Genomic DNA, 26,596 nt, shown 5'->3' with positions numbered 1-26,596 from the left:
TGTTCAGTTAGAACACTTCCCCTAGAGACTGTCCTGTTTTTAGTACATGTCGGGAAGAGATATACAAGTGCAGCGATTCCAGATATCTTTTTATAGTTGTGTCAGAAAAAGTCTTCTACGGCAAGATGCGATTGTTTCTGTGTTACAGAAGCTGCGGCATTTCAACCACAGTCAGATCTTTTGATGTGTTAATAATTATCATTAAAGAAAAAAGCTGGATTGGCCTTGAGCGGGCACTGTTCCAGACCTTTCTTTGATGGTTTCTCTGCGTCGGGAGCGGGGTTGCCAGCCCTCCTCCTCCTTTCCTTGCAAGGAGTCTCTTGCATGAGCATTGACTCCCCACTGGCGAGCATTCTGTCTGCTGTGTTTCATGAGCATCAAGGCAGCAAAGGGTTAAATCTTTCCTCCCTCTTACTTTCTGCAGTCATGGCTGCATCCAGCATCCCAGCAGAGCTAAATATAGCTCCTGCAGGCACAGGAGGAGAGGATTGCATGTTAGCAGGAGCATGCTACATGCTCCGATCCTGTCTGCATTGTCACTGAAACATTAGCATTCATCACATGCTGCAGCTGCTCATCATTTGAGTGCCATATTCCTTTGCACTCCCCCTCTATGGGATTCATATCAGCTGCTGCAGTTGTACTTTAAAGACACAATTGAACCAGGATTGTCTCAGAGGAATTGAGGCAGACTTAAGTGTATTCAACCTATTTTCCATGGCAGCCATTTTGACCTCACCCAGTCACATTCAGGAGTCCAAAGGAATTATTCAGACAGATCCTCGTAGGGCTGTTTGGAATGCTTTTCAACACAGTGTGAACTCGATGGATAGAATACCTGTCCTCTTTCATGGAAGACATTTCTGCATATCAAACCAGTAAAAGCACAGGTTCTTAAATAATAACTGAATTGCATATAGAATATCATTTGAATAGAGATTTTCCCACAATGACGAGACACAATGTCTCTTATGAAAAAGGCCTTATGTCAAATGAGTTGAAATCTTAAGAATAACTAGAACTTGTTGTTTTATTTAAAGAGCAGCAAGAAAATATCCTCCTTCTGAATTTTTGGATGAAAATGTTAGAAAATGTATGTATTATTTGGTTTTAAAGGGGCGACATTCTGAAACAAAGGAGTTAGCTATCCTGAATAGCAATTTAGCAAATATCCCCAGTCTCTGGGATAAGTTGCAGTATCCCCGTTGCAAGCTGTTTAACCCAAAATATTGGCTATATAAAAATGCATTCCTCACACATGAGTCAATGTTTGCTTCTTCCACTCAGTGTCAAATATAAAAAATGGAATATACTTTTTGCGATGTTAATCTTAAGCATGTTCTGTGTGGGACAGGCTTCTGCTTGCTGGTTTTACATGAACTGATATAAGCTCCAATGTGATGTAATTTAAATAAGGAGCATTATTTGTTTGCAGCTGACTACCACAATCTAATCAGTTTAGTAATATAAAAACTACTAGAGCGTACATGCAGTTCAAGGCAGCAGACATCATAAGAATATATATCGTGTGTGGGGGAGGGGTCCTCACGTTACACCATCACTCTAAGAGATGATGTGACATTCCTGCAGCTGGAGGACAAATCCAGCTGCTCTCCTCTAGACTACAACTAAAGCTCCTACTAGAGGCGCCCATAGGTACTGCAACGTATCACACCCTCTGCACCTGCAGGAGGAGGGCGGTTATAGTGGTGGTGGGGTGGGGTCAGAGAGGAGAACATGGAGGGTGTGGTACTGCAGTTTTGACCAGATGTCTTGCTTACACCACAGAGACGTGAGGAGGGGGAGGAAGGTGTGACTCAGCCTCAGCCACCCATGAGACCGACTGGGTTTTAAAGTGCATACTCTGGAACGCCAGGTTACTTCATGGAAATGGCTGACTGTTCATTTTAAAAATAGAACATCTCAGGGTGAATGGTGTTTGTGGTGGAGAGCAAAATGTTGAGATGGTTTCCATTGATCTGAATGCATGTGATGTTTTAGCTTGTAATTTGCACGATTAGATAATTTGTTGTTATCAGTCATATTTATAATATACTATACATTACACTGCACTTTAATACTATCCAGAAGGTTTGCACTTCTGGTTATATGCTAACTGCCATAGTTCTTGTACTCTGTGCAGTGACACTACAGTTGTATCTCTATTATTACATTTCATTTAGCTGAACATTTTTCCAAAGCAACCTACAATAAGTGCATCATTTAACATGAAAACACAACCTCAAAAAAGCATGAATCCTGCAAGTACATTAGTTCTCAATAGGCCAAACCATTGTAAGTGCTAACCTGTAAGGTCTGCAGCAGAAGATGTGTAGATATCTGCTGTCTTGATATAAATGGTGAACTAGTTCCACCGTTTTGGAGCCAGGAGAGCTAACAGGCGTGATTTTGTTGAGCTGTCCCATGGTCCCACTCCAGTGAGGGAGTAACGTGCCCTGTAATGTGTTGTTAGTCATTAAAGGTTTGTCATTTCCTGGTTATGTCCGGTTTTGTTAAATGTTTGTCTTTTTGACCTTGTAACGTTGCTACACAAAGACAAGTAGAAGCTTTTCAGACAAATGGCTGCCAAGTCATGTCTTTGGCTTTCTTGTGTTCTTCACTGTCTCAGTAAGCTCAGCAGAGGGCGCCATAAGCCTGTTCACTGTGTGGCTCGAGGCCTGGGTGATAGTTTTTTAGTCCACTATGCTTCACTGTCGTTGATCATCTATTTTAAATGTGTTTTGTCGCAGATATGTAGTCTGAGACGGATTATAAAAATGTCCTTTGTCATGTGATACTTCACGTCATAACAAATTACCACAGTTTAATAAAAATGTCCTATGCTTGTGCAGGTTTAATATGCTTGGACATCTTTTCCATGTTTGAGGTGTCCCTCATTTGTTGCTGTCTTGAGGGTTCTCCCCCCTGTTCATCGTGGGGTTTCTTTGGGGGATTCTCCTTGTCCGCTGCGAGGGTCTAACGATAGAGGGCGTTGCATGCTGTACACAAATTAAAGCCCCTTGAGACAAATGTGTGATCTGTAATATTGGGCTATTTGAATCAAATCAAATTGATTTACGAGAGGTAATAAACCTCAGATTCTGGCAGTGTCGATGCAAAGCTCTAACTAGAACTAGCTTTGCAGATCCGAGCGCATTGCATGGCCGTGTTGCTCCTCAGACCGCGGAGCCCTGCTGAGACACAATGACTGTGTGTGACCTTTATACAGTCAGTGTGTGACACAAAGAGGCTCCTGCTCTGTCGAGGAAACGGTAAACATGTGTTCCACACACAATCGTCATGAGTTGAACATCATAATCTGGTGTAACGTCACAGTATTCGTCAAATGAGTCATATTCTCTCCACAATGTGCCTTGAATGACCGGACATGGTAATAAACACACTGCAAACTATTTGTTTTTTGCAAACCTTGCGTTGCGAAAGCAGTACATGTTAACTTGTTTGTCTCGTCTGCATATCAAGTGTTTATTTCCTGAAATACATGCATTACATGTGTGTCAGTGGCACCCTCTGTGGGTTAGGACAGGGAACATTTAGAGGAGAATTTGCAACCATACATGCTGCTATACCAACCCACCAATGAAGTCCCCCTTCTCTCTGTAAGCCCACCCACTCTGTGCTGTCTGCATGTTATTTATTGGCTGCACAGAGCTGTCTGTCTCACACAGAAGCGTGACTCTCTGCACTGCTAGCAGACGACAGAGGAGAGTAGGAAAGGAGAAATCAATAAACTATGTGGATCAAATGATTCAGAGACGGGTTCAGAGGAAATGGATCCTCATGTAGGGTGGTGTGTAAAAATAGTAGCTCGTTGTGGGTTTTACTTTCCAGTAAGCCTGCAACATAATGAGGGTTATCTGCTGAATATCAATACTGAGACGAATACTGGAGCTAGTGCTGCAGTGACATTGGCAGCAGAGCTATTGATGGTGTATGCTGCATGTTACACTACTCTTTTGCAGGGTTATATCAGGGTCTGAGGTGTTGAGGTGTTTGTTATCCGGATGCTGAGGTCACTCACTCTTCTCCCTCAGCAAGGTGAAGCGAACGTGAGTCTGGGCGATTGATGCTAAATCTCAGCAGCCATTTTGCTGATGCAGCCCAGGAAAGCTGTCAAAGTCAGCCTCCTCTCTCTTCACTTTATCACGCTGTGACGTCAGCAGCCTGCCCGTTTTCCAGGTCTGCCTCTGCATCCTTTGCACCCCATCTTCCATCCACCCTCCCCCTCCTCTTTTCTCCTCTAAGCGCCACCCCTCTCCTTCTACCCACCTGACCCGCTGCAATCCAATTAGACGCACCGGTGGCTGGATGCACGGACGCGCTGTGACTACAAAGCACAAACTGCAGTCTCACTCTCCTCCCCCTCTCTGTCTCTTTTTCCCTGCTCTCTTTCCCACATCCTCTCTTGTTCTCTCTGCATCTTATCCGACCCCTCCTCCTTCTTCTGCTTCCATTCAGATTATTTACCCATCTCCTCCTCACTTCCTCTGCTGTGTCTTTCTCCTCCCTCTCTTCTCCGTCTTCCTTGTCGCTGCTGCCTCACCCTCACATCCCTCCCTTCCTATCACACTCCCGCCCTCCTCCTCCTGCTCTTGGAGACCTTCAGAGCTGCCCAGCACACACTTGCACATAGCATAACACTCTGCTCTCCTGCGTGGGAAAACATGTCAGCTATTCTGGACCTGGACCAGATTGCATGCTCTGGGAATGGAGTGGTGAGTGACAAATGCATCTTGCCTGCTATGACACACCTGGCTTGGTCCTTGCAGATTCATATTGTGGTGGTGGGGGGGGGGTTGTTGTGCGGGTTCCCTAAAGCAGGGGACAGCAGCTGGCTCTGGGAAGGGAAAAGCTGGTGGGGGGTCTTTCCTGGCTTGCCTGTCACCACGTTTAGCAGACGGCTGTGACTTTGGGCTTTTTCTGTGTGTGTGTGTGTGTGTGTGTGTGTGTGTGTGTGTGTCGTGTCCATGTGTGCGGTCTGCACAGCCTAAACATGCTCAGGGTGCAGTGGTGCATTTTAATGTGAGGGTATGAAAGATGCATGTGTTCAGTGCCCAAGTGTCTCTGAATCTGCAAACGCCACAACAAAATGATGTGTACGTGCAGTCAGTGTTTCTGTTCTGTGTTTCGGGTTGCGTGTTCCAGTGCGTCTCAAATGAGTATTTTCAGGTCTTTCAATAACTGCAGGAATGCGTGTTTGGCCTGAGAGCGGCTGTAGATGGCTCATAGTGCCAGCATTGTGTTTTCTAATTCTGTTATCACGTAGAACAAGCAGGGAGGTCACTCACCCCTACACACACTGCACGACAAAAATCACTGCTGCAGAGACTTTGTGCAGAGAGTTAGCCGTTTCCTCCCCCTGCTTCATGATGTGTGCTGCAGGCAGGGGGGCTGTGTTTGTGGCAAAGAGAGTAGGGGGACATGTACCTGGGATGATCCCGCTGGAGAACATGCATACAGTACACATGTGTGTCTGTGTGTACGTTGAATTGCTTTGCAGCCTGATGGGGGCTGCTTGGTGTTTCTTGCCCTGTAATGCTGCTCTCTGGGGAGATTGATGTCTGTCCTGGCAGGGCGTGGAAAACAGGCAGGAGGGGGAGGAGGGATTGATAAGGGAGGGATTGCGGGAAGAGGAGCAGACTTACACATTCCTCTCCTTTTTTTTTTAACCTCCTTCACCCTCCTTGATTGTGGGAGCACACACCCAAATGCCTCATGAAGCCCCTCTCCTCAAAGCACAACCCCCTACTCTGTATTCCTCTCTCACCTGCCCCTAAAACATCCACACACACTTATTGTCCTTCTACTAGCCGCCATGGATGTATTAAAGACAACAAAAGGGTTCCAGTGCTCTCCTTCTATAGCTGTCGGCCAGCCGCCACACCCCGCGTCTGATTTCTTGAGATGCTGCTGTGTGTACACACATATCTGTGAAAGTAAATGGTGGGAGGCAGCACTCCCAGATCAATACAGCTATGTCACCAGGAGCTAAATGGATACATAAAGGGTAATCTCTCTCCATTATTCTCTACCCCTTGTTTTTTTTGCCAGGACATGATTGGAAAGGCATGATACATTAATGCGGCCCTTCTGTTTTAAGACGCATCCTTCTCTTAGTCATACAGGACTCCTCCTGTCTTCTCTTTTTTCTCTGTCCCTGCTTTCACGCTCCATTTCCTCCAAACCGCCTTCCAGGCTATATTTTTGTTTTATCTAATCATCTCCCCCCACTAGGTTCCCATCACCTTTTTCTTTAAATGTACTGCCTATCTCTGGACCGGCGTACTTGCCTGCTTTCTCCAGCGACTGTTCAGTACATGACAGAAGGCCTGCATTTGCACACGTGCGTTTGCCTTGTTTCTTAGAGCAAAGCCTCTCTTTTCCAGTGCCCTTGACTCTGTCCTTGTGTCAAAGCTAAACAATTCTGCAGTAGCAAATTGAGTCTATTACAGGTTGTTCTGCACCCCCACCAGGCCGAGGTTGCAGAGTCACTTCATTATCTCCTGTGGAAAGGTCTCTGATAGGTGCAAGGCTAACTGTCCGCAACACAGTATCTCCATGGTTTGTTCCATCTCCGGTTGAGAGGTTACATTGTAGCACACAGACTGAGCGTTTCCATTGGTTTTCATGTTTTGTGCGACTGCCTTATCTCTATAGCAACTCCCACACAACGAGAGCAGCATTTGTTCCTTTTGTGTTACTGTGTCCACTACAGATTGCAGATGTATATTGCTGCAGCCTCGTCCTTGAGAAAGTCGCTTCACCACCTCTGTGGAGAGTGTGACACACATCCATCGGACAAATGTCTGCAGTGGTGAGCCGGAGGGCGACACAGTCGGACTCTGTGTCTGTCAGCCGTAACCGGTGCCTCTCGTCCGCACACGCTCTCTTTATTATTGATGACCAGTGGTCCTTGAGACCAGGCGAGCGCTCGGCTACGCCCGTGCAGTACACACTCACACACACACGTAGCTATGTCATGCTGACCTTGGGTGTGTTTCTGTGATGCTGTGATTCTGGCTTTATCACTTCCTGTATATTTTATCGCTTCCCGTTATGTCACTTCCTTTATCACTGGCTCATGAAACATTCATGACGGCCTCTTGTTGTCATCTTTTAACTAATCCCCCTGATTTATCTTAATCACATTTCAGAGTCTTCCAGTGGGTGTCAGCTAAAACCATTGAATGTCTTCTTTGCTCATGTTGGATAGATGAAGATATTCAAACAAAGGCTATGTAGGGAAGGGAGCTGGTGTGAGCTCTTGGAATGTTAATGGGTTCTGCAAAGACATTTTATTTTTGCAGTCATACTTTGTGAATGCACTGAGTTTCAGACCCTCGGATAAATGGACTGAAAAGACTTTCCCAGTGAGCCTATTCTGTGCTCTGTTTGTCCAAGGCTACAAGGAATGTGTGCTGGAGGAGCGGTGCATGCTTTGCATCCTGAATCTGAGACTCCAATGTTGTCGACAATGGCTGATTACTTTAAGGAAATCTAAAATCAGCTGTTTTCCAGCCTTGATAAAGCGTTGTGGTAAATGTAATTGTTTCTCAAAGCTGAAACTATCGTATGTCACTAATAACATTGTCTGTGTAGCCTGAGCGACTGTAGCTCGTCTTTCCATGCAATAGAGCTCCATTAGTGTCCAAATATTAGCGCTGTGCCATTGCGTTTGATGACATCCACTACAATGAACATGGACACATGTTGTAGATTTGGAAACAGCCCTCAGCTGCATCCCCAGTGATCATTGATGGGTTGTTCAGCAACACTGAGAATGCTCAAGGATGTAGTTCCCAAACTCCTCTGCTAGTTTGGAAAGCTGAAAATAACTGAACTGCAAAGACCATGTTCATGAAGAAATATGACACCAAATGGCTCCTTTTATTATGATTTTAGTAGTTTTTGGAAGATGCTGGAGTTTTGGGGCAACAAATCTTTAAAAGGCTTCAAAGACAGAATTGTTTATTTATTACTTGAGCCATAAACAAATTGGTATGTGCCGTCATTGGCTGTCCTGAATCAGACGACTCACATGTCACATTAAAAGAGGGGAATACTTCCTCTTCCGTTTAAGCTTTTTCTCTTTACACAGAGTACGTACATCATTCTTAACCCATTCTCTTTCTTCTTCTCTGTGGCTGCAGGAGCATGACATTGAGACTCCCCATGGCGTTCTCCATGTGACGATGAGAGGCGTTCCCAAGGGCAACAGACCCGTCATCCTCACCTATCACGACATCGGCCTCAACCGTGAGTCCGCCAAAAATAGACTCATCGATACACAATGTCCTGGATGTGATGACAGCGTTTAGTTTTAGCTTCTGACGGTCCCACATGGCTCGTCTGCAAAGATTCAACTCCTGAACTTTCTCCCTTTCTAGACAAGTCATGCTTCAACACCCTGTTCAACTACGAGGACATGCAGGAGATCACGCAGCACTTTGCAGTGGTTCACGTGGACGCGCCCGGGCAGCAGGAGGGTGCCCCTCCCTTCCCCAGCGGGTGGGTTTCACACTAGTTTTACATGCACTTAACTCACTTAAATGGAGACTCAGTTTTATATGCCGCAATCCATTTTTTCAATTGAGAATGGAAAATGAGCTGGAGCTTCATTTGCTCATTTTCCCTCCTGTTAATAACAAAGGAAACATTTGAGCTAGGGCTGTGCGATTATGGCAAAAATCATAATCACGATTATTTGGGTGAATAATTGATATCACGATTATTAAAAACAATTATCCATTTACTTTGAAGACATCCATTTATTGAAAAAAAATGTGAATGATATGTTTTTAACAGTTAATTACCCTGAACTTTAAGTATAATTCAACTAAAAAACCAATACAAAATAATAATAATCGTTTTATTTCGATTACGTTGCTTTCGTAATCGTTGCAAGCCAAAATCGAGATTAAAATACGATTATTTGCACAGCCCTGATTTGAGCTTTTCAATTTGTCATAAACTCAACTCCTTTGATTAATTCAAACGTGATGAAATGACCTCATACTCACAATCGACTTTCATGTATTTAATCTGTTTCCAGTTATCGCTACCCCACCATGGAGGAGCTGGCTGAAATGCTGCCCTCTGTGATGACTCAGCTAAAGTGAGTGTGACCTGTGTTGAGCTGATCAATGATCATGTGCATTAATTGACCATTTGTCGACAGTCTCGCTGTAACCAATGGTTTCTCCGCAGGGTCAACAGCATGATCGGCATCGGCGTGGGAGCAGGAGCCTACATCCTCTCCCTCTTTGCAGTGAGTCCCCATCAGGACCACCCTTTATTTCTCCTGTGTTATCGCCCCCTCCGATCTGTTTTCGCCTGTTATAATAACTGTAGGATTTCAGGCCACACAGCTTGTTGAACATTAAAGCCTCCCATCAAAGCCCACACAGGCCAGCAGGTCTCTCCACAGTCTGCTGCATTCGCCGTCACTCCCCAAATGATGAATCACCGTGGCGATTTATCTCCTTTTCACTTGCTTACGACTTGCTTCTGCACTCAAAGCATTTGTACAATGGAGCAGAAAGAGCCAGGAGTGACAGAGAGGAGCGAGGAAGCGTTGAAAGATGAATTATAGAAAGAGGATGGTGGTCCAGGGTAAAAAGGGAACAGGATTAGCAGGAGAACCAGCAGTTTCTCTAAGGAGTCGGCTCTTGTTTAGAATTAATGAAGACCATTGATTCTGAAGTGCATTTGCTCCTACCGCCTTGGAACAAAATGGGTTTACCCTTGATAGATTTATAGCAGCTGTTGCATTTGCATCGTGTTGAGAGCAGCCTCCGCAGTATTTCCTCAGCACCGAGTGAGATGGATCTTAGATTTCCCCAGACATCCTCTTTCTGTTTCCAGGCTATTCCAAAACCGCACCCCTTAATTTAAAAGCCCAGTTTTCCATCTCATTGTTTTATGTCGCTTAATTGAAACGAACAGACATTCTTCACTTTATGTCATATAGGAGAACACTGCAGTGGATTTAATCTGTGTGTGCACTGTTCAAATTATTCATAAAACCCTGGGGAATAAGATTACAACGTTTTCATTTTGACGATGAAGCATTGGGTAGGCAAAATGATTTTAGTCCACTGACAAAACGACACTGTAAGTTTATACACAGGGGGTCCGCGGGGTCTTAAAGAGTATTAAAAGTTGATAAATCAATTTAGTGAAAATTAAGGCTATTAAAAAGTATTAAACGGCATTTTCCAAGGTATTACATTTTGTATCTTGTTTTCAATAAGTATATAAATGGTCCACAGAGGTTGTATTCTACAGTCTGCCTGAATGTAATCATTGCGTAGGTGTGTTGTGTGATTCTGTGTAGTTTATTTATGGCATCCCGTTGGGTTTGACGTCATCTGAACAGGACATCGCACGCTCACTGCTTGATAGCGTGAAGGTCCGTTTACGCCGGTTGCTAACCAACGTCGTTATGGGGAAATGCAAGTCTGCGTCCAAATGGTTGGAAGATGAGGAGGAAGGACAATCAATACTGTATATAGTCAATGTGAGGTAAAGTGTGTCGCCAAGGTAACCGGTTAAAACTCCAAGTGGCGATGAGGTCTTAAAATGTATGGAAAGGGTCTTAAAAAAGGTCTTAAAAGGAATTACATGTGACTTCAGGATTCCTGCATGTACCCTGATACAAGCGTGAAAGCTGTAGTCGCACCACAGGACGCATAATGCAAGAATACGCCCATGTAGGAATATCTTATTTATCTAAATGTTTAACAAGTTGGCCCTGACATGCATCCTTCCCCCCCAGCTGAACCACCCCAGCCTGGTGGAGGGTCTGGTTCTGATCAATGTGGACCCCTGTGCTGAGGGCTGGATCGACTGGGCTGCTTCAAAGGTCAGTATCACCGCTGCAGCATCCTCAGTGCTCTCTGCAACATCAAGCTATTTATACTGACTACACTTGAATAATTAAGCAGCCATTTCAGTTCAGTTTCCTGCCATTTGTCAGGTTGTTATTGATTAATGCCGTACCCTAAACACACTATTTCAGGCTCACTGTTGTATATCATTCATGCTTAGCATAGTTTATATATAATGCAATAACTAAATAAGATTATATAATACTGGATGCTGACTCAGAGCCACTGATTATACTCACTATATACTTGATATAATAGTATACAGTATTGTTATGAATAAAATAACTTAAAGTCTTTACTAAGATTTAAAAAGAACTTGAGAAAAGTGTAAGATTAACAAGTGTTGGATTAATGTAATGAAGAACCCGGGTAGGGACTGTAATCCTGTTTTCATTTGATTATACCTGCAATGCTCGGGTACTCAAAGTTCAAATCAAATGTAAGCTTCTTATTTGACTGGACGAACATTTTTTGATTATATTCAATGTTCACATATTCAAGTGTAGTACAACAAACATCACTACTAATGTTTATTCATTTATATCAGTTTCATTTTGAGTGTAATCATTCGCTCTAAGTGCAGAACAAGATGGGTCACAATAACGTGTGTAGGTTAGTTAGTGAGTGTGGTTAGTGTGGTTTGTGTGTGACTGCGAGAACATTCTTTGTCGTGTTATTGTTGAGCGCAGTTATGTAGGAGTGGGCTGACCTTCGTCCCACATACTTTAAAAACAAAACGCTTCATCTGTTTTGTTTTTATTTTGCTCAACCAAGCCAAATGTAAAAAAAGAAACATGATGGAGAGATGACGTCCTTTACTAAAAGATAACGATTGAGTTTTTATGGAAAGTAACAGTAATCATGGAGAAAGGGACAGACAGACAATATTACTATTTCTTTAACATTAATACTGCCTCTTTGTGTATTGTCTTCTTTTATAAATGTCAAAATCCAACATTAAATCAGTGAATACACTTCTTTACGTATAAACCTCATGAATAAATAAATGATAAATCAGCTGTTGTCCCTGTCTTCTCACCTGGATGCTCCTCTCTGTGCAGCTGTCTGGATGGACCAGTGATCTTGTGGATATCATCATGTCTCACCACTTCAGCGCCGTGAGTCTCTCCTTCACTACTTCACTCTTCATGTGCTTTGACCTTTCTCATTGACAATTTGAAACACTTACTGAACCTCAAGAGGCTTTTCCTGATTTCCCTGGACACAGTTAGCTTCATCTCGCTCTTATGAGGGGCATTTACTAATTATCCTATTTCTGTCATCCTGTAAAATAGATACACTGGTAGATTGTAACATGTGGATCACACACTCCCAAGCTAATTCAAGAAGAATAGATTGGCAATAAATTGCCCATAATGTTTTGCAGCTGAATGCTTTCTGCATCTCCTGAAGAATAAATGGAGCCTTTGCACCAAGAACACAGCAGGCAGCACGGTAGCAGAGAGGAAGGACATTTTCAGACCATAAGCTAAAGGTCCTGACCCGTGAGGTTCAGAGGCATTCCTCAAAACATAAGGCAAGGGATTTAAGACTTAGGGCAGGGTCACAGTGCACTGCTTGGGATTTAACATCTCAGTCTGTCCGTGCTGTTTTCAGAAGCATTCCTTGAAATTGTAAAAGACAAAGTCATTATTTTACATGTAACGCAGCGTCCACACGGCGGCGTGCGTTGAAGCTTGCCGGTGGGCGTGTCTGAAACTCGACCAACAACCAATCGCATGAATCTCCCGCCCCGGACACACAAGCACGCGTTTTGATTGGCTAGAGCTTGTACTGGCATATGATTTGATTGACTGACGCTTCCGTCGAAGCTTCAAAAGTTGAACATTGCTCAACTTTTGAAGCGAGCAACGTGAAACGACGGAACCACAATGCAGTTCGGCAAAGCGTGACGTCACCCCATTCAAAGTGAATGGGCAGAAGCGTTGAAGCTTCAACGCACGCCGCCGTGTGGACGGGCCGTAAAGACACAAGAGAAATATCATTCAGTGCTATGATCATGAATTCCCTAAAAAAGAACTTGCAGGCACCTTCATATCTCTGTAGGCATTTCATTGTAACTGCATGGCCATTAGCCCTGATCTGTGGGAATTGGACTATTCATGCTTTTGAGGTCATTTGCATAGAAAGGTGCCAATTTTCAACTCATTTAAATACATCCATAGGAGCTCCAAGACTTTGCTTTGCCTGGCAACACAGGCAGGGGTCCATTACACCCTTTCAAGGCGTTTTGATAATCACACAATTTCTTTTTTTGAATTTTGTGCAGGTTAAGTGACTGCCTAAAAAAATCTCTCTCAATCTTTTTGTGAGCTAGACGTACTGGATATACAAATCCAACAGCTTCTCTGAAAGACACATTTCATTGAGGTTTTACTCCGCCCTTTCCCGCAGGATGAGCTGTCCGACAACCTGGAGCTGATCCAGACCTACCGCCTCCACATCGCTCAAGACATCAACCAGGACAACCTGGCCCTCTTCTGTGGCTCCTACCAATAGTATGATAACATACATTAGTATACACTGTACATTTGTTCACACATGTATGGTGTCTCGATCACATTTAATTGTTCTAAGATGTGGAAAAGTAGGCCAGATCTGAATAACTAATCATATTTTGTCTCCCTGCACCAGCCGTCAGGACCTTGATATCGAGAGGCCAATCGTGGGTCTGAACGAGGACACAGTTAAAACACTAAAGTAGGTTTTGAGACCAAGAAGACACAAATAAAATGTTTTTATCTCAAAATGCCATGTTTTGAAGATATTTACGCTTCATATTCTTCCCGTCCAGATGCCCTGCGTTGCTGGTGGTCGGTGACACGGCCCCTGCTGTGGAGGCTGTGGTGAGTCACACTGTTCATCTCAGGAAGCTCTGCTGTTATCTTTTCTTTATTTAACTCAGCTTCTCATTTATGTCTTTAGGTGGAGTGTAATTCCAGGTTAAATCCAATCAAGACTACACTGCTAAAGGTGAAGCTATTCATTTGTTGACAGATACATTTATGATGTAATTACTTTGGCTGTAAAAATGTATTCATTAAAATGATCTTTTTTCTAGATGGCTGATTGTGGAGGCTTACCCCAAGTTGTGCAGGTTCGTTTTACAGGTTTCTTTTGTTCATATAGCTTTTATTTTATCTAATATATCTTCTAACTTTGACCCTTCATCTGTTCACAGCCAGGGAAACTTGCTGAGGCCTTCAAGTACTTTGTTCAGGGAATGGGCTACAGTAAGTGCACATGTCTTTTGCTACTTGCTGTTAAAAAAACTAAAATACAAAATGATACCGGTTGAAACTTGTCGAATCTATATCGAACATCCAATAATTGTTTACAGGCCAACACCTTTTTAGGTCTGACGTGTTTGTGGTCGAGGTTTTTCAATGTTCTCTGCAGAGTTTCCTGTTGACGTGACTGCTTTGCCAACAGTTGCTTAAATGAGGATTGTTTTCGCTCCAGGCTCGTATGAGCTGTGGCTAAACACCCCTGCTGATGGGGTTTGGCCTGTGGCCAGCAGTGTGTGAAAAGACAGGCTTTTTGTCAGGCTGGTCACGGAGAGGCAGCCCAACGGCGCGTTGGATGCTAACGCAGTTTCCTCTCTGCTCTTTGCAGTGTGTGGTCCCCACAAACCTCAGTAGGTGAGGCCTGAGTGCTTCAAGCATGACTGAAATGACAGAGTCACTCCAGATACGCTGAACAACAATTCACTCCTGTTCAGTTCAGAAAATGCCCTCTGTTTTTTTGCCTGGTGTGATTTTCTTTTCCCTCCACAACTGTTTAATGATGCCGTCTCTTTCTAGAGAGAGTCATACTTAAACAGGCCTTCAGGTCATTCATCTGCAAAGAAAACATTTATTTCTAAAATGCAAACCAGACTCTACGGATGGATGTTTAATGTAGGTTTGCTTGCTCATACAGATGACTTCTGTCTGTGTGTGTGTGTACTTCTGTCATGCTAATTCTCTTTTGCTCTCTCCCGTTCCCAAACCCTTCACTGTGGGAGGCACCCTGGGGCGAAGGCAGTATGCCGGTGCCTCGGTGTTGCTTTAAAGGCCACCGAGTCCCCCTGTCGAGGAAATGCCACTGCAGGATTAAAAGTGATTAAAACGAGGTGTTTTCACGCAGAGAAAATCTCAACACCTCAGCATGTTAGCGAAAGCTGCTTTCCCCTCTTTAACACATTGCCACAGTGTGAAACGCAAAAGAGAAACAGCCATAGAGTACAGAAAATTCTAGTTTGCACACGCTATGATTTCTTACCGGTTGACAGAAAACAGATTTCTTATTTTGCCCTCAACGACCACCGAGCTGCGACAGAGCCTCAGTCTGAGTGGGAAAAAGCAACGCACCAATTCAACATGTCTCCCTTTCTCTTCCTCTCTTCCTTCTTTAATGGTTGCTCACAGTTCCCTACGTTCTTCTCAGTCACCTGAGCAACGAATCAGGTATCAGGTTCTCGAGCAGCTGCCAGACTAGAATGCTTTGAACCCAAAGGCCCTTAAACACTGCAGAGTGGATGAATGTCAGTGTATGCAGAAATTCTCCGAAGAGCGCTGTTTCAGATTGGAACTCGACAGCCGCTCAGTGTGGAGGATACAGTCGGTATCACACACAGGGAGACATCTCTCTGCACACTTTGACACACATTCATCTCCCTGTAGGAGTTCACTTTGCCCTTTCAGCATGGATCCTAGGTGTCCTATCTCTGTTGCATGACCTGCTGCTTCCTCCCTCACTTCAGTTGGATTGCCAATGCTGTGTTCTGCTGTTGTATTGCTTTCATATTTTATTTGTCAACAGTGGACACACATGCAATTATTTTATCTTACTTTTGTTTTACTTAGTTGTCATATTTGAGATTGGTTTGCATGTTATGCACTTTTGTTGTTGCTGCATCTTTGTATCTTTAAGTGTTCATACTAGGGCTGCACAACATATGGACTGGTGCAATATCCAAATTACAGTAAGCGCAATATTTGGTAAATGTAAAAAATATTGTTTGTGTTAAGTATTGTAGTAAAAGAAAATGTAATTACCTCTAATATCGCAAATGATATCACAATCAAAATAGGTTTTATTACCAAGTAGATTTACACATACGAGGAATTTGCTTTGTTGTAAATGGTGCATAGAAAGACAAGAAGAATACGTTGTTATTTTAAAAGAGCAAAACATATATTGCAATATCTTTCGAAAGCAATCGCACCCAGTGCTTCCTCCCAAACTGTGCAGCCCTAGCTCCCACGCAGTCTCCTGCGCGCTGTGAGCAGAATATCAATGTGTTTTTCTCTTCAGTGGCGACAGCAGGAATGACTCGGCTGGCTCGCTCCCGCACCGCCTCCTCCTCCTCCATCACCTCCATGGACAGCAGTCGCAGCCGCAACAACCTCAACAGCCTGCTGGAGGGCAGCGCCACCGGGGGTCTGGACAACCAGGTCGGACCCCAGACCATGGAGGTCTCCTGCTAAACCCAAACCCCCCCACCCTCCCTCCCCCTGCACATTCCCATAGTAACTTATGTGCCCCTCTCTTTCTCTCTCCCCCTCTATCTATCTTTCTCTCACCCTGCTACTCAAACGCCAGCAGGATCTGTAATGTGATTAGAAAAGGATGTAATAAATATATTAACAGATGCATATTATTAAATATATCATATTTAATACACTGTCAACGTCACATTCCTGTACCAGATACCATTAACCCCTTGTATTTATTTATTTTCACGTTGTCTTTGTTTTAAATGTCTTCACACACACTGTAGACATCCTCCACGTGTTTTTTTAAATGATGCAGTTCTACACCCGGCTCTCTCCTGTGGTGATCTCTAAACTCATTGATTCTGAGCCACTCTATCTTTGTGTTTGAATCCCAAACGTTCTGCAATGTGAATTAGTCACAACGTGCACAGAGGGATCACTCGACCTGCTGTAGCTGCAGAAATCAAGTGAAGGAGCATTGCAGACTGTAGCGCACTTTCATCATATCTAAACTCAAGCTTGTGGAGTGAGCTGCTTTTAAAAACATTCCTGTAGTGTACCAGTGTTTCAGCATCACTCCACCTATTTTGTATTCTTTTTGTCACGAAGCTCATCTCCCTTTTTTCTTTCTTCTGTGTTTATTTTTGTTTTGGTCAGTGATTTTAACAAGTGGGTCATGATGTGAAAAGTATTGAGTCCCTTCTCTGAGGGGCCAGTGGTGCTTCTCACTGTCTGCTGATTCAACTCATTTATATTACTACTGAATAAAGCTTCAACATGACAGCTCGGCTGGTGTCTTCATTTATCAACACATGCAGGGGGGACTCAGAAATGTTACTTAGTAGTTAAGTTAAAGTATTGGTAACAAAATATACTTCAAGTACAAAAAGTAAAACTACTAATGTTCCAGTATGGCTCATATCATATGTATTATGATTATTATTGATGCATTAATGTCAATGTGGCACTTGGTAAAGGTGGGGATTATTTAAAAATAATAACTGGATATACTGCGGAGTAGCTTAACCTATACTAATACATAATGATGTATTGGTTGATTCATATTTAAGCAATAGCTCACGACAGGCCGTGGTATATGGTCATTATATCACAGTTAAGGGGCGTGGTTCGGCCCTTGCATGCAGTTTGCTTTTCAGCCCAACTGTATACAGTTAAATCGACCGGACTTCTTTCTGCAGATGTGAGCGTCCTTAACAACGGTCAATAAGTCCTTGCTGCACATGATCCCTTACATGTTTCCATCTTAAGCTTTGTTAGTTAGTTAGTTTCGTAACGGACGTAATGTAACAGTTGTAAATGTTGTAGCTTTTCACAGACGCGGAGGGATACTGACTTGTTGTGAAAAGTAACTACAATTCTACCTGTGATATTCGTTTATTATCACGGCTAAGAACCAATCCGATTGCTTGATTTGACTTGTCCGTTTTATAATCTGTATTACATCTCAATACCTGCAATGTATGTAGCCATACTTGCCAACCTTGAGACCTCGGAAATCGGGAGAATTTCAAAACCACCGTGGGGGGTGGGGTGCTGTGCTAGTGGATCGCCGGAGCTGTACTAGATTAACATTAACATGCTTATTGTAGTTGTAAGTGCACTGCCTTGCGGCCTGAAGCACCACCCTTGATGGAGCATAGGTGTGGGCTGGACCTGTATTTTACAGGAAAGGATTGAGCAGAGGGTAGAGTTGTCGATTCTTGTTCTATTTTCTGTGATATAGCTTCCTCACCCTCTCAGACTTTCAGTTGCGCGCGCTACTAAAGAGACGTGCTACCTTGGAAACCAAACAATGGTGTAGCTGTAGTAAAGTCCGAGTGGAAACAGTCCTGAGTAAATCTGATTTTGTCAGAAATCTGGAGAAATATGACCCCGGGAGAGGGCAATGAAATCGGGAGGGTTGGCAAGTATGAATGTAGCTAATGAAATGCGTTAAATAAATGTGAAGTATAAGTGGCGGCGTGGCACAGTGGATCAGTGGGTTGGTGTTCGGATCAGGGGAGCACAGGTTCAAACCCCACTGCAGTCAGCATGTCGTTGTGTCCCTGGGCAACACTTCACCCCAAATTGCTCCTGTGGGGATTGCCCACAGTATTGAGTATGTAAGTCGCTTTGGATAAAAGCGTCTAACAAGTAACTTGTAAATTAATGTATAAAGTAAATGTACTTTGTTACTTTCCACCACTGACAACAGCGCCAATAATTCTAAAAATGCACGAACAAAGCAGTTATATATGTGAGTGAAAGAACGTGTTGTGTGAATACTCGTGTACTTTTCCTCTCCTGTTAGTGGAAAGGTGAGGTGACTGTGGTGAGATACTTTCCAACCGCACTCGATCTTGTTTCCTCGCAGAGTGACAGCCTCAGTTATATTTAGCACACGTCAAAATCAACAATGGTCCACTGCTCTGCAAATGAGATGATGAGATTGCCTTCAAACTAAAAATGTGTACTGTTATGAGACTAAAGGGCTAAAGGTTAATGTGATGGATAATGCTTTTCTTAGTATTCTAGCTTCTCACGTTTGCAACTACAATGTTCCTCAATTTCCGGCAGAAGAAATGAACCTCTCTCAGTATATAATCTGATTTCATGCATCAACCCTCCTGTAAATACTTGTTGTAACACTGAAACCTAAACCATTTTATATAATACCTTATTGAAAAAGTTATGATACATACTAAAAGGGGCATTTAATTAATAAAATAATTTAAAAAATCAGTGTGGAGTTCGATAACACATCTACAAATGTGACACGCAGTATAGAAACCGATTAGAGAAACATATCCCGCACTAGAATGGAACGATTTGATTTTTGATTCAAATGTACTTTCCAATCGAGCTAACATGCAGTTGTTACAACATAAGGTGTAGTGATGACTCTGTTGAAGATTATTGGGCATTTTCCATCCACATTAGAACATCTGATAAGAAATAGGACAATAAGTATCTGAGAATGATCACCTCTCAGCAGAAACTGAAACCAGATAATCATATCTACCATCTCTGATGAGGTCACACCATGCGTAAGGGTGCTAAATTCACACAGAATACATTATACTATTATAAATCCATTTGTTCAAATATCCCGTTTTGTTAACAGTTTTTTCTATTTTGAGACGAGGAACGATGCTCATTTTCACATTTGAGAGGCCGATGTTCAATGGTTTGCATTAAACAATTGGTAAAATAGCCATTGTGAAAACATGCACTCATTTACTGACCAATTAACCAACAGGGTTACTTGACTAAACTCAAGTTAAATATACTGTAAAGGCACTCAATGCGTTTTCTATGTCAAATCTAATATGTACAATAACCAATAGCAGTGAGATAAATTAAGTAGAGTAAAAAGTACTATATGTTTCTCTGACAGTGGAGAAGAAGAGCAACATGTCATGAAAAGGACAACGGAAACATGTATTTAAGGAGCCAACAGTAGGCTATTTGAGTATATGTACATACTTGAATTCCACCACTGCACCTTCATGATTTACGAGCACAAAATGCATTCATATTGCCAGTCAAATTGCTCCACTTTTACCATTTGACTCTGCAGGGTCAGCATGATGGATACCCTTTACGACTGATGATGAATAGGAGCCGCAGTGGGTTGTCAGGGGAACCTTCGTCATGCTTCTGCAGAGCTGATCCTCTGATCTGATGTTCAACAGGACCACCAGTAACTGGACGTGATGGGACTGACAGGGAAAATGTGCCTCAGTGTTTCTCAGCTAAAAGCAGATCAAATGAATCAGTGGAACCACACATGTCACCATACACACAAACTGTCTGCATCACATGGGTCATGTATGTGAACCTGATGTGAACGCTGCTTACGTAGTTCATTCCGTAAACAAGTGATGCAGTGTCAGTGAAAACACTCTGCATCTGAGAGATCAACACAAGCTGCTCTGAGTCCGGATGTGAAGGTCTTGAGCGTCACAGGAAGCTGCAGCAGGGTGACATACATAAAGGCCGCCAGGAAGCCTCTTCACTCAGCCTTCTCTATCAACAGCTGCAAAAACACAGCCGTGTTCAGAGGAGGGAGCACAGTCTCTGTGATTGATCTGCAGGCCTGGGAGGACGCATTTCACAGTCTGCCCTCTGTGTGTGTGCTGCAGAGAGACCAGCCTTTATCATTAAGGACTTTGATCTGAGAGGGGTCGGACTCACTGCTTGTGTGGGAAATAATTTGTGGACGAATTTTTGAAATACAGAAAGAAAGGTGAGTACTTGCTCTGATTGTGGTATGAAAGTAGTTTTTATTCTTTTCCTTAAATAACTTTTACTGTAAGAATACCTTTTGTCTGATAACTTGTATTGTATATTTGCAGTTAAATTACTTATTACTTCACAATATGAGTAAACGTATTGCCCGATGATGTGAATTATATGAAATAAATACAAACTAAGATAAAGAGTATTTCTTATTTTAGTCAGTATCATTCGTTCTCTTTTAATTTGGCTTTTAACTGTTGTATTTATTCTTATTTTACACTTTTTTTCCTGTTTAATTCAGTCCTGTATTGGTTTGAAGTAAAATCACAACGCTATGTTTCGCTCTGGTTATTATCTGGGAAGAGGAGATCGTTTTTATTTTTGGTCAACTGTCTATATGTATTTGGTTTGTGAAACACTTGAGTTACATTTGTGTATGAAAAGTGCTATATAATTCAGTTTAATTTGATCTTTTTTCCTATAATTGTTGTATTTTCAAGGCATTTTATTTTTCTGAAAAATACACTCTTTTGTATTCTGTCGATGTGTATTATTTTTACACATTTTATTTATTTTTATAGTTTGTAGGCTCTTAATATGAAAAGTTGTCTTTAACAAGTAAAATGTTAAAAAGCCCAATATATTTAAATTTTATTTTAGATATTTTATTCAAAGGTCCCTGTTCAAATTGAAAAACAGTTTGCATAATAAGTATAAAATCACCTCTATTCATCTTTTTGAATATATGTCATGTTATAGATTTTATTCCTTGCAAAGTAGTTGCATGGAAACTGAGCACAGTTGCGGTGAGGCGGCTTCCTGTATCTTCTCACTGCCTGGTAACACTGTGGTACCTGTAAGCACTTTCAGTCACAGTGTGATAACTAGAGAACAAATTCAGTGTTTAAAGACCTTTGAAGACATTTTCCTCACCCTGTGCTTCTGTTTTTCAGAAATAAGTTCATTTTCTGATCATCATAAGACAGAACATGGGGACCTGCCCCATCAGATGTCGATCCAACCTCACAATCCTGGAAAATGCTCCTGAGCCTGAATCACCACGTATGTATATCCCCAAAGCAGTGGTGGAAAGTAACCATTTACAAAATGTTAGGTACTCAAGTACTTTTTTTAATATATTTGTACATCTACTCCACAACATAGAGGCTAGTGTCATTTGTACAGTTACTCCACTACATTTATTTGAACACTCACAGATACATTGTACACATATGCTGATGTGGTATGCAGTACTGTTCTAATAATCTACAAAGTATTTCAAGTACCTACATTTGGTCCACATTGACCAAGTACAATACCAAAATACTCTTACACATATAGAAACAGGAGAATATAACAACCATTATGATATAATACTGTGAAAAGATCCATTCTGCAAAAACAGTCCACGTTTAGCTGATCATTCTTCTATATTTTACATTATTCTGAAATTGGACATTGTGCAGAACGATTACATTTGGTTGTGCTCTAACTCAATTTTGATACCTTTTATAATCATTGGAGTATTCAAAGACCATACTGTAGCATTTGTACTTTAACTTAAGTAGAGGAGTACTTCTTTCAACACTGCACCAAAGTCATCCCCACAGAAAATCAAACAGAAAAGCGTAACAACATGCCTCTCCTTCTTCTCTCTGCAGCGCCGCAGGACAGCGTGATTGTCTCCCTCTGTAACTACCCGTCCTTTGAGAGTACAGAATTAACAATGTGCATCGGAGAACAAGTAACCGTCCTGTCAGAGTACGTGAAGCTTTTATAATCACTTTCACCTTTTATTCTCACCTGTACAGCTACTCATGACCGCCTGTTCTCTCCAACAGTGACGGTGACTTTCTGATGGTCAGATCCACCACCACGGGCCTTGAGAGCTACATCCCCACCACCTACACCGCCAAGGTGACACACAGGTGGGTCACTGTCAGGAGAACATGGATATGTGTGTGTGTGTGTGTGTGTGTGTGTGTGTGTGTGTGTGTGTGTGTGTGTGTGTGTGTGTGTGTGTGTGTGTGTGTGTGTGTGTGTGTGTGTCAGCAGCAGCCAGAGGTGTTACAAGTAAAACGTCCTGCATTCAAAATGTTACTCAAGTAAAAGTACAAAGGTATCGGCATCCAAATAAATGTTAAGCACCAAAAGTACTCTTTTTGCAGATTGGCTTGGATGAAATATATGTTTTGATTATAATCATTGATCGTTAAAGTGTTATCAAAGCTGGTGAAGGTGCAGCTAGTTTTAATCACTTTGTATACTGCAGGGTAGCTTGTGAATTTACTCCAGGTGGAACTAAAGTCTGATTTAAGAGTTGATTATTTTTGACAATATTATTTAGAATCTGGAAAATAACTAAAGGTGTTAAATAAACGAAGTAGAGTAAAAGCACACCATTTACCTCTTATTTGTAGTGGGGTGGAAGTACAAAGTTGAAAGGAATTTTTTATACTCATTTGAAGTCCCTAAAAGTTGAACTTAAAGGTGGGGTGTGTAATTTATTTCAGAACCACTTTTTATTATATTCCATGGAATGCTCTTAACATCCCGATAGCAACGAGTATATTAAATGCTTTGATAATAAATGGAAGCTGTGGCGCTGTAAAAAGCACGACCAATCATCTGAGCCGGCCCGGCTAAAATGACTGGATGGCCTACCTGCCTGTCAGCCTTCCATCGGGGCACAAACTTATCTCGTGCCCTCATTGGTCATGTGCGCGTTTGTGTGTGTTGGAGGAGGGGCTCTGTGAGGAAGTCTGAAGGAAGTGGCAGATTTTTTCCGGTCGTGTACTTTCAAATTCTAGTGCACTCTAGCTGGTTTCTCCAAAATGACATACCCCACCTTTAAGTACAGTACTTGAGTAAATGTACTTGCCACCCCACTGGCAGCAGCAGAGGAGAAGTGAGATGAGAGGTGGGGAGTCCCCCGGCAGGTGGGAGGTGTCGTGGGAGAAAGAAGGTTGGAACAAGCCTCATGTTTTCTGACATCAGCCCCTGCCTGCAGCCCTCCTCCAGTGGGGAATATGCTGTTTCTGTTTCAGTGGGGTTTTCCTAACTTGAAAAACAACCTATGTTGTTCTCATTGACTCACTGTGTCTCTCTTCTCTGTGCAGGTGGCTGTTCAAAGACATCAGCAGGTACAAGGCGGTGGAGCTGCTGATGCGGCCTCAGAACCAGAGTGGAGCCTTCATGATCCGAGAGTCAGAGTCAAACAGAGGTCAGAGCGCTGCTTCTGTTTCTTCCACTGAAACATATTCAACCAAGGCACAACAATGTTGAAGGCGTAAAGAAAAAAGTAACCCCAAAATGATCATGTGTGTATAAATGACTTCCCTGTGTTAGCTTCAATTTGAATTATATGATATAAATATACACTACAATGTATATTTATATCATACATTTATTTTGAGGATTTTCTACGTTTTTGGGCTCTTTGTTCATCATGAAGGCCGGCCATAACGTTTTCTTTATGAATAAGGTTAACACGGGGTGAGTAATTGATACACATATAATCATTTTGGGGGTAAAGTATTCCTTTAAGTGCCCTTAGAAACAACTTGACTCATGATTTTGGAAGGCTAGGGGAAACAAATCTGTACTTGTATATATTTCTAAATGAAGACTCAAGAGCTGTGTAGTTGAACTGCTGCCTCTGTGTGCTGTCTCTTTGTTTAGATTGTTTCTCGCTGTCTGTGCTGAGTAGGAACAGCTCTTCGTACCTGGACAGTGTAAAGCACTACCGAATCCCTCAGCTCGAAAACGGCTGGGTCTACATCTCTCCAGGGGTCACCTTCCCCTCCCTGCATCACCTGGTGGAACACTACTCAGGTCTGCACTCAGGATATAATGCTCATTCCTGAATTCACCAGAGACTTCTTTAAAAGTAAGACACTAAAATGTTTTTTCTCCATCACAGAATCAGCAGGAGGGCTGTGTGTCCGGCTGACGGGGCCGTGCCACATCCAGGGTTTAGACAACCCCACAGAGGACAGGCCTGTACCCATAACCATCAGGAGGCCGACTATCAACTGGAAGGACATCAGCAGGTGAGGCAGACTCTCTTTAGCTCCTACTGACGACTGCCACAAGATGTCACTCTATTTCCGTAGAGCATGAGCACCTGGTGGTTAACAAACCTGATGAAGCTTATTATCTTCAGACACTGATTCAACTGTACTGACGTTTGTGCTTCAGTGCTGAGTAAAATAAGCCGTAATTAGGGACAGTTAGAGAGGGCAAGGCGTAGTAGTAGTAGTGAAGAAGATATGTAAAGAATAAAGTCAAAATTGTCATGAATAGGTTTAAATACCATTTTGAGGATAAAGTACAAAATATTGCTAATAAAATAAAAAAACGATTTAGAGAATAAAGTCAAAATGTAGAAAACTAATACCCTTACCACAAGTTAGACTCTGTTTTCTGCATTTGGGCTGGAAATCAATCTTCTTTCCCTGACGTTTTGTCCCCCTATACCAGGTCCATAACTCAGGAGAAATGTGTGCAAACACTAACAGACAATCCAACAGATAACACTGTGGTTATCTGACAGACGAGTTGACAGTGTGTAATAGCATAGAGCAGAATGTTCCTGCACTGATGTTTCTTTAACCTATACGTCAGATAAATAAAAGCTACAAAATGCAGCCCATAACAATTACTGTAAATTTACGCACCAGTTAGAAGCATTCTATCCATGTCAGGGTCATTAAAAACCCACCTGTTCAAATCTGCTTACTCACTGTAGTGCTCCCCATTATATGTTTCATTTGTGTCCACTTGACTGTCTCCTCCATGATTTCCTGTTTGTGTTTTTATCATGTTCTGTTGCCTATTAGCGTTTTTTTTTTTAAACAAATTGTACGGTGTCCTTGGGTGTCATGAAAGGCGCCTAAAAATAAAATGTATTATTATTATTATAGTCGCATTGCACATTTGCAATGAGCCCTTTTGAACCTCCTGTCTTGTCTCCTCCAGGTCAGCGATCTTCAGGAGGAAGAGGACAGAGTCAGACAACTCTCTGGTGAGCGAGGGGCTGAGGGAGGCCATCACCTCGTACCTACAGATGACAGAGGGCAATGATCACAGCTGGGACACATGAGGAGAGACAGAGGGTCAGCCTGGAACAAGTCTCACAGATAAAGTGAAGCCACACACTGTCATGGCTCAGCTGCCGTTTGGGCTAGCCATAGAGAGAGGTCATGGAGGGGCACGAGGGCTGAGACACTACAATGTTTGGAGCTTTATTTATACAGTCTATGGTGAAAAAGTGTCTGTCAGCAAGAAGAATGTGTTTGTTTTAAAGAGTGGAGGAGTGAGCTCATAGTCAGTGATCTCATTTGGTTTAAAAAATGGAATGTGTGTCCTGATTTATAACTACATATGAACATGCTGTGACATTGTTATCTCCTAGCTCTTGTTGAAGTCTAGGGATTCACACACTTTTTCCAATCTACACTGCTGTCTGAATTATGTATTCAATATGGACAAGAACCAAACAATAATTGGTGTGCTATTAGTTCAAACAGATTGTTGAATATTGCAACTGAGGTGAAGATCAGACTATATTTTAGAACAAATATACATAAATTAAGGTTATTCCAAAGGTTTTAGTCTACTTTTCTTGCCACTGTCTATGTCCTTATTTATAACCACATATGAGCATGCTGTTTAAATGCCATATGAAAAATGTAAATATTATTCTTGTTATACTGTATATGATTGTCGTCATGGTTGTGTTATTGGAATCCAATAAAAATATTTTTGGAACATTTGAAAATAATAATAAACACTGGCCTGGCCTGATTTCCTTGGCAATGCAGCAAGGTTGTGTTGGATTTGAAGCATAGGCGGATTTTGCGGGGGGGCAGGGGGGACATTGCCCCCCCTAGTGGCTGAAATATGTTACAGCATTACTACTTCTAAAACTGTTCCAATACA

The 26,596-nt window shown here is 42.4% G+C and overlaps 2 protein-coding genes across 4 annotated transcripts in view; both read left to right on the top strand.

Annotated features, from left to right (window-relative positions):
* Positions 1–17,194, top strand: part of ndrg3a (ndrg family member 3a) — a 42,248-nt gene extending 25,054 nt beyond the window's left edge. Inside the window, exons 1-15 of one of the 3 annotated variants that reach the window (XM_034212244.1) lie at positions 4,390–4,736; positions 8,172–8,277; positions 8,409–8,529; positions 9,074–9,136; positions 9,229–9,289; positions 10,799–10,885; positions 11,972–12,028; positions 13,326–13,429; positions 13,566–13,631; positions 13,726–13,777; positions 13,857–13,904; positions 13,993–14,028; positions 14,113–14,164; positions 15,341–15,379; positions 16,230–17,194. In XM_034212244.1, the coding sequence (XP_034068135.1) occupies positions 4,686–4,736; positions 8,172–8,277; positions 8,409–8,529; positions 9,074–9,136; positions 9,229–9,289; positions 10,799–10,885; positions 11,972–12,028; positions 13,326–13,429; positions 13,566–13,631; positions 13,726–13,777; positions 13,857–13,904; positions 13,993–14,028; positions 14,113–14,164; positions 15,341–15,379; positions 16,230–16,402 (1,116 nt within the window). In that variant the 5' untranslated portion in view covers positions 4,390–4,685 and the 3' untranslated portion in view covers positions 16,403–17,194. Of the gene's footprint in view, positions 1–4,389; positions 4,737–8,171; positions 8,278–8,408; positions 8,530–9,073; positions 9,137–9,228; positions 9,290–10,798; positions 10,886–11,971; positions 12,029–13,325; positions 13,430–13,565; positions 13,632–13,725; positions 13,778–13,856; positions 13,905–13,992; positions 14,029–14,112; positions 14,165–15,340; positions 15,380–16,229 lie in introns of those variants that run through there. The other 2 variants (XM_034212241.1, XM_034212243.1) reach the window with 2 other exon arrangements.
* A 1,141-nt stretch (positions 17,195–18,335) lies between these two features.
* On the top strand, positions 18,336–26,445 carry si:ch211-25d12.7 (src-like-adapter 2). Its single transcript, XM_034212151.1, has 8 exons — positions 18,336–20,660; positions 21,607–21,715; positions 22,315–22,414; positions 22,495–22,581; positions 23,773–23,876; positions 24,335–24,487; positions 24,576–24,705; positions 25,634–26,445. The coding sequence occupies exons 2-8, from the start codon at positions 21,643–21,645 to the stop codon at positions 25,755–25,757; spliced, it is 771 nt and encodes a 256-aa protein (XP_034068042.1). The 5' UTR covers positions 18,336–20,660; positions 21,607–21,642; the 3' UTR covers positions 25,758–26,445.
* Positions 26,446–26,596: the final 151 nt, after the last annotated feature.

The sequence above is a fragment of the Gymnodraco acuticeps genome, unplaced genomic scaffold, assembly GCF_902827175.1.
Source record: "Gymnodraco acuticeps unplaced genomic scaffold, fGymAcu1.1, whole genome shotgun sequence".
NCBI lineage: Eukaryota > Metazoa > Chordata > Actinopteri > Perciformes > Bathydraconidae > Gymnodraco > Gymnodraco acuticeps.
Note: the sequence above shows the minus strand (reverse complement) of the source record. Positions and strands in the feature narration are given on the sequence as shown.

Excerpts from the sequence above, each read along its gene's own strand:
- si:ch211-25d12.7 (XM_034212151.1), top strand. The coding sequence starts at position 21,643 with ATGGGGACCTGCCCCATCAGATGTCGATCCAACCTCACAATCCTGGAA. Across the intron at positions 21,716-22,314 it reads TCCTGAGCCTGAATCACCAC|CGCCGCAGGACAGCGTGATT; the intron begins GTATGTATATCC and ends TTCTCTCTGCAG. Across the intron at positions 24,488-24,575 it reads CCTGGTGGAACACTACTCAG|AATCAGCAGGAGGGCTGTGT; the intron begins GTCTGCACTCAG and ends TCTCCATCACAG.